Genomic DNA, 13,238 nt, shown 5'->3' with positions numbered 1-13,238 from the left:
AATCTCTGACCACACATCCATTCCTATGGTTATAACCATTGCCACATAACCATTTCCATGAAGCTATCCTTCATTCTCTTAACATACCATACATAAAATTGTAAAATTTCAATGCATAATGTCTCCTGTGTCCAAGCAGATCTTATCCTGAGATGTATTCAGCAAGAACATTCTCCTAATTCCCAGCCAAAGTAATTTGAAATCAATTTTTTTCTATATCTTTCACTTTTATGCCTATTACATAGAGTTGATAAAAGAAAGAAACAAGAATAAAAGAGAATGTTGAACAACTGAGAGCTATCATTAGCTTACTTCTGTATCCAATAACCCATCAGACCTTACTAATTTGTTTTGTTTGTATTATGTTTGTTACACAGTGATTGAGAGTCTCACTTCTAGGGCAAGATAACCAGGGTTCAGATTTCCTTGTCTCAGTTTCTTTATCTTCAAAATGGGGATAATAATAGTGCTTACCCAACTGGATTGCCTTTAGGTATCAAATCAATTAGTGCCCATGAAGTGATGCTCTCAGAGCAGTGCTTAGCACTTAATAAACACTTAATAAATGTTCTATTTTTCTTTTCCATTCCTTCAGCCAAATTCCTAGTTTATACTTCAGATCTAGAGTGCTACAGTTCAAAGATCTGAGTGAACACAAGAATGCATCCCTGCTTTCATTTTACAGAACAGGGACTTGGAACCAGAAAATAATGCAGATTATATAAGAGTTTCCCCTTGAGGAAATGAAGTCCCAGTCTCCTGGGGCCAGAATCTACTCTCTCACCCCTTCTCTGGCCTCTCTTCTTTCTAGTCCATCCTATACCATCAAGAGCCTTAAAAGATTGTTTCCAATTAAAACGAGGTCAGTGGTTTTTTGGTCATACGGTTCGATGTGCGTTGTAACTGAGATTCTCCTATGTGTGTGCTGTGCTGTGTTTAGTTGCTCAGTCGTGTCCAGCTCTTTGAGACCCCATGGACTGTAGCCCACCAGGCTCCTCTGTCCATGGGGATTCTCCAGGCAAGAATATTGGAGTGGATTGCCATGCCTTCCTCCAGGGGATCTTTCCAGCCCAAGTGCAGGCACGTTGCAGGCAGATTCTTCACAGGCAGATTCTTTACTATCTGAGCCACCAGGGAAACCCAAAAATACTGAAGTGGGTTCCCACGCCCTTCTCCAGGGGAACTCCCCGATGCGGGATCAAACCAGGGTCTCCTGCATTGCAGGTGGGTTCCTTACCAGCTAAGCCCCTCTCCAATCTATACCCATAATCTAATATTTTAGCTCAATTTTTCTTCTTTTGTTCTACGTTGAATCTCTGCACACTGGACTTCCCAGGTGGTCCAGTGGATAAGAATCTACCTGCCTATGCAGGGAACATGGGTTCAATCCCTGGTCCAGGAGGATTCCACATGCCATGGAGCAAGTAAGCCCGTGCACCACAGGCTACTGAGTCCAAACCCTAGAACCCGCAAAGCACAACTACCGAGCCCATGTTCCGCAACTCCTGAAGCCCGTGGGCCTGGAAGCTGTGCTCCACAACAGGAGAAGCCACCACGAGATGCCCGCGCACTGCAACAAAGCGTAGCCCTCATCTGCTGCAGCTGGAGAAAGGCTGCATAAACAACGAAGACCCAGTGCAACCAAAAGTATATAAAAGACATAAATTAGTTAATTCATTAAGCATGCAAATCTCTTCACATTAGCAAACTGGTCAAAGTAATCCCTCTCTTTGGTTCTTATAGTGCATATTGTAAGCTTCCATTGTGCATACTGTGCATATTGTGCTGTGCTGTGCTTAGGCGTTCAGTTATGTCCGACTCTCTGCAACCCCATGGGCTGGAGCCGATGAGGCTCCTCTGCTGTGGGAATTCTCAAAGCAAGAATGCTGGAGTGGGTTGTCATGCCCTCCCCCAGGGGATCTTTCCAACCCGGGGTTGAACCCAGTTCTCCTGCATTGCAGGCGGATTCTTTTGAGCCTCAGGGAAGTCCAAGCTTCCATTTAGAGCTTGCTTAATTATCTCCTCAGGCTGAACCAGAGGAACATGAGCTCAGAGTCAGACAGACTAGGGTTTGAAATCCACTCACCCCCAGTATGACTCTGGGTACATTAAGGACCATCTCCATACTTCGCATCTTCTTTTGAGAAATAGTATCTCACAGAGCGTGAACTAAAAGCAAGATAATGCATCCACAGTGCTGTCCCTGGGCCTGGCAAACCTATGGATATGTAGTTAGTAGTATTATCATCATTTGTGTTTTCCACAGTGACAGTTTGACCCCTTTCTATGATATATTTTAAGAATTTATGTGTGTGTTTGTGTGTGTGTGCGCGCACGCACATGTGCGCTGTGATTAGTTGCTCAATCATGTCCAACATTTAGTGACTCTATAGACCATAGCCAGCCAGCCTCCTCTGTCCATGGGATTCTCCAAGCTAGAATACTGGAGTGGGTTACCATTCCCTCACATGCACACACATATATGGACTTCCCAGGTGACTCAAGTCTTAAAGAATCCACCTGCCAATACAGGAGACACAGGAGACGCTGGTTTGATCCCTGAGTCGGGAAGATTCCCTGGAGGAGGAAACGGCTACCCACTCCAGTATTCTTGCCTGAAAAATCACAGAGGACCCTGGCGGGCTGCGGTCCATGGGGTTGCAGAGTCGGACACGACTGAGCATGCATAGAGCGCACACGTACACACACATTTTGAAGGTTGAGATTCACTGTGTTATTTAATGAAATGAATAGTGAAAGACTACTTAGTTAACCACACTGGATTGGTACTATTTGAAATATTAGAGTATCACATGAAATTAAACCCCAGAGCCTCACTTGATGTCAAGTATACATTCAGCACAAGGAGCGGCACTTTTACTGTTCCACTTCTAGCAGTTCTGATTCTGCTCTCTTTTCCCTAGGGTGCAAATGCTCTTGTCACATATACGATCATCAGTGGAGCCGATGACAGTTTCCGAATTGACCCTGAATCTGGAGATCTGATAGCTACCAAGAGACTGGACAGAGAACGTCGTTCCAAATATTCCTTGCTGGTTCGTGCGGATGATGGTCTTCAGTCGTCAGATATGAGAATAAATATTACTGTCAGTGATGTGAATGACCACACACCCAAGTTCTCCAGGCCTGTGTACTCTTTTGACATCCCAGAAGACACAACCCCAGGTAGGTGGCACACTCCTAGGTATATTTTGCACGGGTCACCTTTGACTACAGTTACACAGACTAGGTTTTGGCTGCTCTTAAATTGTGACTAGTATGTGCTACTGGGTATAAGCATTGGATTTTTTAACTATTTTAATTGACCATCTTTGCTGCAGTTCCCAAACAAATTTCTAGACTTTTGAGAGCAAATGAGATAAGCTAATCATCTGATTTCTTAATTACAGATGTTTGTTTCTGAAAGTATCTGTGACATGCATTGTTAAGTTTCCTGGCAACCACAGTTTTGATACTGTTTTTCCACTGTAAGGATGTCTGATGTGATTATGTTCCTGAACATAGAAAGCAAAAAAAGCACAGGAAAACCTGTGAATACCCATTATAATACTTAGTAGCTGTGTGAATCAGGGCAATTAATTAATTTTTCTTAGCTTCAATTCCTTCTTCTGTATATGGAAACAATAATTCTTGTTAGAAGTAGGATAAAACATGTATGAGTTTGTTAACATGGGGCTTGAGGATTAGCAGATGCTGAATAAATGTTAGTAGAATAGGAATCCTGAATTCTCACCTTGCTTCTTTCAATATATCATGTTGTGACTGTTGCATGTGAGTACTCAATACCCCTGTTTCTGGTGTGGGTTGGCTTCATTTCCACTATTAGAAATTTTTATCTAAAACTGAAGTTGTATTTTGAATTATATTTGAATGAGTTTGCAAGATAAGGCATGTTTTAGAAACTCATTTGACAAAGGAATGAATCATTTATAGAGGACTAAAATCTCACTGCAGTTAGTTCACCAAGATGAGTTGTTCATGCCCTTCATGAACTTCCCATCACATTTCTTTCTCACGTCATTTCTAGCAATGGTCATACCAGCTGTTAAGTGGTATCCTCTTAGCATAATTCTGTATTATTGCTTGGAATTGCCAGTTCCTGACACTAGCAGTGGGCCCCAATATATGTTCACTGAATTCATCAATATGTTCTTGAATTGGTAGATAGAAAAATAATGTCAGAAGTTGTGTTCATTTCCCAGAACATTTACATTGCAACATAAGATCTACTGGCTTCCAAGGTGGCACAGTGATAAAGGGTACACCTGTCAATGCAGGAGACTCCAGAGACAGGTTCAGTCCCTGGGTTGGGAAGATCTCCTGGACTAGGAAATGTAAACCCACTCCAGTATTTTTGCCAGGAAAATTCCATGGATAGAGGAGCCTGGTGGACTACAGTCCATGAGGTTGCAAGGAGGCAGACATGACTGAGTGACTGAGCGTGCACACACACATACACACAAGATCTACTGGATATTTGGGGATGTTGGCATCCATGTTAGTGTAGAAATCTACAGTGTTGTTTTCATTATATTTTCATAGTGATTTTCTAGTTAAAATATTTTACTATACAAATAAATGTTTTGGTATCATATATAGTATCTTAGCAATACCCTGTTCCATTAATTTTGGATTCTCAATTTATTTTAGGTTCTTTGGTAGCAGCTATTTTAGCTACAGATGATGACTCTGGTGTGAATGGAGAAATTACATATATTGTGAATGAAGATGATGAAGATGGCATATTTTTCCTGAATCCAGTTACTGGAGTCTTTAATTTGACTCGAATGTTGGATTATGAAGCACAGCAATATTATATCCTCACTGTTCGGGCTGAAGACGGAGGGGGACAATTTACTACCATCAGGGTTTACTTCAACATACTAGATGTAAATGATAACCCACCCATTTTCAGCTTGAATTCATACAGCACATCTTTAATGGAGAATCTACCTCTAGGATCTACTGTTCTTGTGTTTAATGTTACCGATGCAGATGATGGTATGTACTTTATTTTACCTACTTAAAGTTTATTAAACATTAACCATTCGATTTATATCATATTTATTTACTGTGTGCAGCTGTCACAAAATTGCATTTTGTAAATATAGATCCAAAGTTGAGGAATAGATTTATAATTTAACTATAGAGGATTAAAAGACTAAGGATTTTATTAGTTAAGTTCTTATTTATAACACACAGCATACACTGTGTGCATCTTATAAGCTGTATAAGTTTATCTTCCTTTATTCTCTCTAAATGTGTGACACCACTGCAGTTTAGAAGTCATAAAGCAGCTTTTTGGTAGGTTTTCTTTAGATAACTATTTGCTTACATATATTCTTTTAACATAAAAAGGATAAAATGTGGATGCTAAAGGAAAACTAAGTCTCAAAAAATACTTCAGTATGCATGATTAGTTTTATATTTCTGACTGAAAATGGCTCAGAGTATCTCAGCAAGCTTTCATGCTTTAACTCAAAGGATGGTCTCAGATCTCTTTAATTTTTATACTATATATTCTAGTTGAGATTTTAAATTAAATCTAGACTTTACAGTGTTTGATATTTGTTTGATTTTTATTTATTTGAAAAAATTTAAAGTATGACTCCCTTGGTCTTTCTTTAAGACTTATTTTGTAAATACACATACCAGATAATATAGCCTTTAGAGATAACATTGTACAGATTGTCAATCTTTGTTAGGAAAGTTAATACCTTGTTTTTCCTTCCATTGGATGCAGCTAAATGTTCATTTAGTTAAGAAAACAAGGGACAGTATTTTAAGAGGAAACTGGTCTCTAGCCCAAGGATATGCCTTGGGCATAGGCATATCAACCTTAATTTAGAATTTCCTGGTTCTTGCTGACTTAAATGATTTATGTAATCTCAGAGTACCATTCATCCCATTCTGCTCTATACTTAGTTTCCTTGCAGGAGTGTCTAGAATTGCCACTTACAAAGATATGAGAGGCAAAGAGCACAGTATTTTTATGTACCTTTCACTTCATTAAGTAGGAAATGCTTTCTTTAGAATTCATTAAGTGCATTTTGAAGTTTTCCTCTCTTATTTAAGCATAGTTAATAATGAATACATAAATATTCCTAAAATAGAAGTGCCTGTAATGTTAGTACCACAAGTTGCTAATAATATTAAAAATAACAACTGACAGTTGTCAAATACAGTCATCCCTTGTATCAGCAGGGGATTGGTTCCAGGACCTCTGGAAAGTTAGCGAAGAGAAAGCATTAGTCGCTCAGTAATGTCTGACTCTTTGTGACCCTATGGACTGTAGCTGCCAGGCTCTTCTGTCCATGAGATTCTCCAGGCAAGAATACTGGAGTTGGTAGCCGTTCCCTTCTCCAGGGGATTTTCCTGACCCAGGGATCAAACCCCGGTCTTCTGCATTGCAGGGAGATTCTGTATCCTCTGAGCCACTTAGGGAAGCCTCATTAATACCAAAATCCAAGATGCTCAAGTCCTTTATATAAAATAGTGTGATATTTGCATACAACCCATGCACATTCACGCATTTACTTTAAATCATCTCTAGATTACTTACAATACCTACTACAATATAAATGCTATATAAATAGTTTCCAGAGCACAGAAGATTTAAGTTTTGCTTGAAATTTGGAACTTTTTGGAATTTTTTCCCTCAAAATATTTTCCGTCTGTTGGTTGAATCCTTGGATGTGGGACCAGCAAATATGATGGACCACTTGTCCCTAGTATGTAGCCAGTTCTGGCCTAAGAATGTTGCACAGTCTATTTCATGTACATCAGCCTAGTTCTGTACATGTAACTGTCTCCCATTAGACTTTATGCACAATTGAGGTTAATCTTTATTTTGAATGTTGGCTTGTCTATTATTATAAATTTAATTAATTTACCTGATCTCTGGATATGAGCATTTTTTAATTTGTCCTAACTTTTCTGCAGTGAAGAATTATCTGCCAAGTTTCTTTGTGACTTTAAACATTAGAGAGAGCCTATTGTATCATAGGATTGCATGCAGGTCTAGAGTAAATTCCATTTATCCTCAAAACTCAACTGTAGAGAACTGAGAAAATAGCAAATAAGAAACTTCCTTTGGGAAACCTGCTGGAATATTCCATGCAAGCATATTCACAGAAATGTATTAACCATTGACTTCAAGTTACTTTTTATGGATTTTTTCCCTTTAATTGTGTTAGATAAAAGTTTCAAGCTACATTTTTCCATTGTTTTAGTTTTGAATACTTTTATCAGTGTAATTTCCTGCACCTTGACCTAAAATATAGGACACAGTTTCTATTCTCTCTGAATTTCAAGGATCATGATAAGACTGTACAAGGGTAACCTTTATTTAAAACTGCCAACTAAATTGGCAGTTATACTAAATAGCTCCCAACATGTTTCACAATATTATTTAGACTTTTCTATTAACAATTTAGTTTTAATCTCTGACCAAGAGCTTTCAGATGAGATAATATTGTCATTTTAAATGAAGACAGTTTATACAAAAATAAATTTAACAGTTTCTGTTACTTACATCTAAATTCTCTGAGTTTAACCTAAAATTTTAGATTGCATAACCATTTAATAAGAATAAAGCAAATATTTTACTGTGTTCACAAGTAGCACATGTATTCATCTCAAGGCTTTCATTCATACAGCTAAGAAAGTATTATATTGAGGCAAAGTATGGTGGGTGCTAGGGGTACAGAACCTGTCTGCCAATGCAGGAGACACAAGAGACGTGGGTTAGATCCCTGGGTTGGGAAGATCCCTTGGAAATGGAAATGGGAACCCACTCCAGTATTGCATGGAAAATTCCGTGGATGGAAAGAGGAGCCTGGCAAGCTACAGTCCATGGAGTTGCAAAGAGTCAGATAGGACTGAGCAACTGAGCACACACCTTATAAATTGAAGTTTCATGGAAATAGTCTAACTTTGATAATTACTATGTTATCCTAGAAATAAATTCCTATACTCTTAAAAGTATTGGGGAGTCATAGAGTACTTTGAGAATAAAGTAATAATAATTATTGTTGAATAAATTTACTGATATATGCTTGGTACACAATGCAGATCAATTGACCTGTAAATGAGTTTCATATTCCAGTGACCTGATGACCTTATTGGAACTGCTTCATAAAAGTGAATGTTGTTTGCAAGAGTTCCATGTGTTGCAATTCTATGATAAATTGACAAATACTAGTTCATCATAGAAATAATTAGGCATTTATGGACTGTGAATAAATATGCACATTTTGTAACAAAGCCACATACCTACAGTTATGTGCTGTATTTCCTGGAACTAAATTATTCTCAAGACTGAAATAAAAATCAACCAAAAAAAAAAAAAACTAACACAACCACACACACAATAAAACTGCCAGAAAGAATCATGTAACTAAACCACTTTCAGAACACTGAACATAAATGGTTAGAAATATGGACTCTTCGTGGCTTAAAGATCAGGGGGCTGTAAAAGCCCACTAAATTCAAGTTCTGGCACATATGAATAAATTATAGAATGTTAAAATAATATGCTTACTGATTCATGATTGGGATATTTGATGCAAGGAGTAGAGAGAGAAGAATGGCCTGAACTCTATTTTTTAGGATAGTATAAAGGTTCAGGGAGAATTTTGAGTTTCAGTATGTCTACATGTATTTTCTAGATGTAGAGCACATGCCCAAAGTCACTTAGAGATGACAGGAGTGAAAAATCCTTTTCTTGACAGTAAAGTCCATAGAGATGGTTTCCCTGACCTGTAATTGCAGCAATACAGTTTCAGTTCCTGAGATGAGAGCTATTTCTTAGATTGTGCTGCAATATTTTGTGCAAAACCAGTTGTATTTCTATGTTTATGTCCTCAAAGATAATGACTTATCATTACCAGTTCATTTTTAATGTTATCATCTGATATATTCATCATTATGCATTTAAATATAAATCATTTTTATCTTTTTCATAATTCTAGTTAATATTTATTACTTCCAAAACCCACCTAGCCAGCAAACTTTCTCCCTAAAAAGGAGGCTGTCCTGCCATTTACGACAAGGCTATAAAATCTTGGTATCATGTTCTTTTTTTGCCTCTGCAAGTTAATTGTTTGCTCCAGGAAGTAGCATACACAGTGGACCAGGGGTGTTCCAATCCTAGATTTAATTGCTTGCCTTCCAGTTGATTTATGTAGAAGTGTTAAGCCATCACTTTGTAGCCATGTGTAGTTTTGTCAGTATTTTAAATTTCTTTTGATCTTGGGCATGAAAGGTCTATATGCTTACATAGAAATATATCTCTGCTTATTGGTATTATTTTTATCCAGGTGTCTTCATAACTTTTTCTCAATAATAATTGTGTCTGAATTTGTACCTCAAAGATTAGGAATTAAATATTTACTGACAGAGTTAGCCATAGGAAATGCAAAAGAAATTCCTAAGAGAGTAATTCTATTTTAAAATATATTAAATATATAAATAAAATAAAATATATTAAATATATATCATTATAATATATGTGTGTATATATATGTATTTAAAATCAAATTACTTTCTCAATCAAATTACTTTCTCAGTAATATATCCATATTTGGTACCAGTAGATGAAATCTTTTTCTTTTTTCTGCATCAGTTGATAGAACTTTTCTTCCCCCAAACCTGTGGAATTTTAAGTCAGAGAGTTGAAGAAGGCTGTTGACCTTGTTCTATCCAGATCTTAAAATTCTCTTTATCTCCTGCTGGTGAATTGACCTGTGACCTCCATTAGCTTTATTTATTCATATTTTTCCTGATCCTCAGTGTCCTAAGTATTTTGAACTTTATAACCTCTGCTTTGTTCTCTTGTGAATGGTCTTAAATAAACTGCCAAGATTAAAAGCCACAACTCTTAATGAGGAGAAAACCTCTACCTTTTCAAAGATCTACTCAATCCTTGTTTATCCTAGAAATTTTTGTGAATAAGCCAGTGCCTGAAAGCTATCTCCATAAATAGTTTCCTCTGCATCAACATATAGACAAAGAATCTTAGATAAGAGACTATCAAAGCATGGGAAAATAATAATTCTAGCATTAAAACAAACAAACAACAAAAAACCAAATAAGCAGGCACTAACTGGTAGAAAAGAAAACTGTATTACTCAACTAAAACTTGCCTTTACAAGGACTTAAGGGGTTTCAAGGAAAGGCAGAAGCTAACTGAAGTATCTACAGAATTCTAAGAAAGAGTATTTTTCAAGAAAAGGGTGATCAGCTTGTTCTCGAAGACTTTTGGCTAAGAGTGGACATCATTTTTGACACCTGAATAGTTAAAGTTCATAAATAAAGGAGCCATTTGTAAGTAGTTTATGTAACTCAGTGGATTTTCCACAGCATAAGATCCCAGAGTAGAGTATCTTTATTAAGAATGGATTATCTAGGTATAAGATATGTTTCTTAGAAATTCTTAGGTGATCCTATAATTGCCCAGCATGTTTATGAAAAAACATATAAATACACATGACATTATGGACCAATGAAGAAAATGCTATTCTGGGGCAGGAAATATAATTTTTCTTTGTGTTTGCACTGCTTATCTGTAATTTAGCTTTAAATTATTTACTAAACTAATGAATAGGCTGAGCAATTCTCCACATCATCTCTGTTAGAAGAATGTCTACAATCATTTTCTGAAATGATTTATATATACCTTTTTAAATTAAAATGTGACATATGTTCCTGGGAAAAACTGATAAAACATTATCTAAAAATAGCCCAATAATAGTGTGCATCTTTATATTTGGAGTCTTTTGTGCATACATTTACTGCTAACATTTCCTTCAGAAATACTTTTAAACCACAGTAAATAAACATAATAAAATTTGAAAGAGAATTATTTTCTCAGAGGTATTAGCCAGACACTTAATAGGAATTAAAAAGTATTTATTGGTTCTGCCAAGAAATGTAAAAGTAGACTTAAAGCATCCATGACTAATGCCATATATCAGAAAATTTTATGATGATTCTCTGAAAATTGGTGTTGGCCTCAATAAATTACTAATGTGATAAATGTTTGGCTAGTAGTAGAGTGTGACACTGTTAATGTTGAACTCTCAGGAATTATGTGACAGCAATAAAGAAATGTATAGAAAAATATCCGCTCTCTAGTATATTTTTTTCCTCTTTACTTTCGTAATTTACCATTTCAACGCCTTGGTAAATAGCCAGCAGTATATAGATCATTTGTTCACCAGATTGTAAACATCTTTTTAAATCAAATGATACCAAGAAAAGAGTTATGGGTTATGTATTCCTTGGAAAGAAAATTAACTGTGGCTTAATCATTCATAAGGTGTGTTTGGAGGCCATGTGTATCAAATACACATGTTCATATCATGAATTTTTTGGTGCAGTTAAGTTTGCAATCAGCATTTAGTTCAGAAAATTTAATTTTTTTCCCCTTCCATTTCAGGCATCAACTCCCAGTTGGCTTACAGCATTGCTTCTGGTGATAGCCTTGGGCAGTTTACAGTTGACAAGAATGGGGTATTGAAAGTTCTAAAACCTTTGGACCGGGAGAGTCAGTCCTTCTACAATCTGGTTGTTCAAGTGCATGACCTGCCACAGCTCCCAGCCTCCAGATTCACAAGCACTGCTCAAATCTCCATTATTTTGCTGGATGTCAATGATAACCCCCCAACCTTTCTTTCCCCTAAATTGACCTACATTCCAGAAAATACACCTATTGATACCATTGTTTTCAAAGCACAAGCAACTGACCCAGACAGCGGCCCAAACTGCTACATTGAATACACCCTACTGAACCCTTCGGGAAATAAGTTCACTATCGGGACCATCGATGGAGAAGTAAGGCTCACTGGAGAGCTAGACAGAGAGGAGGTTTCCAATTATACGCTCACGGTGGTGGCTACGGACAAAGGTCACCCATCTCTGTCTTCATCTACAGAGGTGGTAGTTATGGTACTTGACATCAACGATAATAACCCTGTTTTTGAACAGGCCATGTATAAAGTGGAGATTAATGAAAATACACTTACTGGAACGGATATAGTACAAGTATTCGCGGCAGATGGAGATGAAGGTACAAATGGACAGGTCCGCTATGGCATTGTTGATGGCAATGCCAATCAGGAATTTCGGATTGACTCAGTCACAGGGGCAATCACCGTGGCTAAGCCTTTGGATCGCGAGAAGACCCCTTCTTACTCTTTAACTGTTCAGGCAACAGATCGGGGCAGCACCCCCAGAACTGACACCTCTACCGTCCGCATCGTTCTACTGGATGTTAATGATTTTGTCCCCATATTTGAGCTATCTCCATATTCTGTAAATGTCCCTGAGAATCTGGGAACATTACCCAGAACAGTTCTTCAGGTAAGAATATTTAAATCAAACAAATATTGTGCTCATTGTAAGACAATCCATTTAGTTACAGTGGTCATGCTACCCCACTCTCTTCATCATTCTTGTCCAAAAACGCTTACTTGCTGATACAGCAGATCTTGAAAAGGACAGGTTTGTGGAAATTACACCTAAGGACCTGTTGATTTCCTTGTAGATGAAATATTGTCTTTCAATTATATCCTTTTGTGTTTACTTCTGCTGCACACATTTATGCACTTGTGCATTTTTGAATTTTGTTTCACTGTAACAGTTATTCTAAGAAAATAAAATGATGTTAAAGTTTGAAAACTTTTACAAACATTGCTCTTCATTCCCTCTCTACAAATCCAACTACCTGGATGAATCTGCTATTAAAAGATTTTTTGTGGAGTCTTCCACAAATGCAATGTGTTGATTTTATACCCGGTTTTATACAAATTATATATTGTACTCTGTGCCATTTTCTTATTTTACCTGAAACTTACAGACATGTCTCTGAAACCTTTTAATATTGGTCTGTATAGCTCTACCCTATTATTTTCAATAATACACTTATTTTTAATAATAATGCTTATTTTTAATACTTTATTTCATGATATACATTTTGTGAGTATTACTCACATTCATTTTCTCCTGTAGGTGGTGGCAAGAGATGATGATCAAGGTTCCAACAGCAAACTCTCTTATGTTCTATTTGGTGGTAATGACGACAATGCTTTCACTCTCTCAGCTAATGGAGAACTTCGAGTAACACAGAGTTTGGACCGTGAATCAAAGGAACATTTTGTCTTGCTGATCACAGCTACAGATTCAGGTAAATCTATAATAATAACCTTGTTCGACAG

At 37.0% G+C, this 13,238-nt stretch overlaps 1 protein-coding gene across 1 annotated transcript in view; it reads left to right on the top strand.

Moving 5' to 3' along the window:
- The window catches only part of FAT4 (FAT atypical cadherin 4), a 173,986-nt gene that overhangs the window by 88,584 nt on the left and 72,164 nt on the right, over positions 1–13,238 (top strand). Inside the window, exons 3-6 of the mRNA XM_020870222.2 lie at positions 2,925–3,186; positions 4,672–5,022; positions 11,462–12,384; positions 13,033–13,207. Coding sequence (XP_020725881.2) covers positions 2,925–3,186; positions 4,672–5,022; positions 11,462–12,384; positions 13,033–13,207 — 1,711 coding nt within the window. The remainder of the gene's footprint in view (positions 1–2,924; positions 3,187–4,671; positions 5,023–11,461; positions 12,385–13,032; positions 13,208–13,238) is intronic.

Source organism: Odocoileus virginianus, chromosome 12 (genome assembly GCF_023699985.2).
Source record: "Odocoileus virginianus isolate 20LAN1187 ecotype Illinois chromosome 12, Ovbor_1.2, whole genome shotgun sequence".
NCBI lineage: Eukaryota > Metazoa > Chordata > Mammalia > Artiodactyla > Cervidae > Odocoileus > Odocoileus virginianus.
This window is presented reverse-complemented; position numbering and strand designations above follow the sequence as displayed.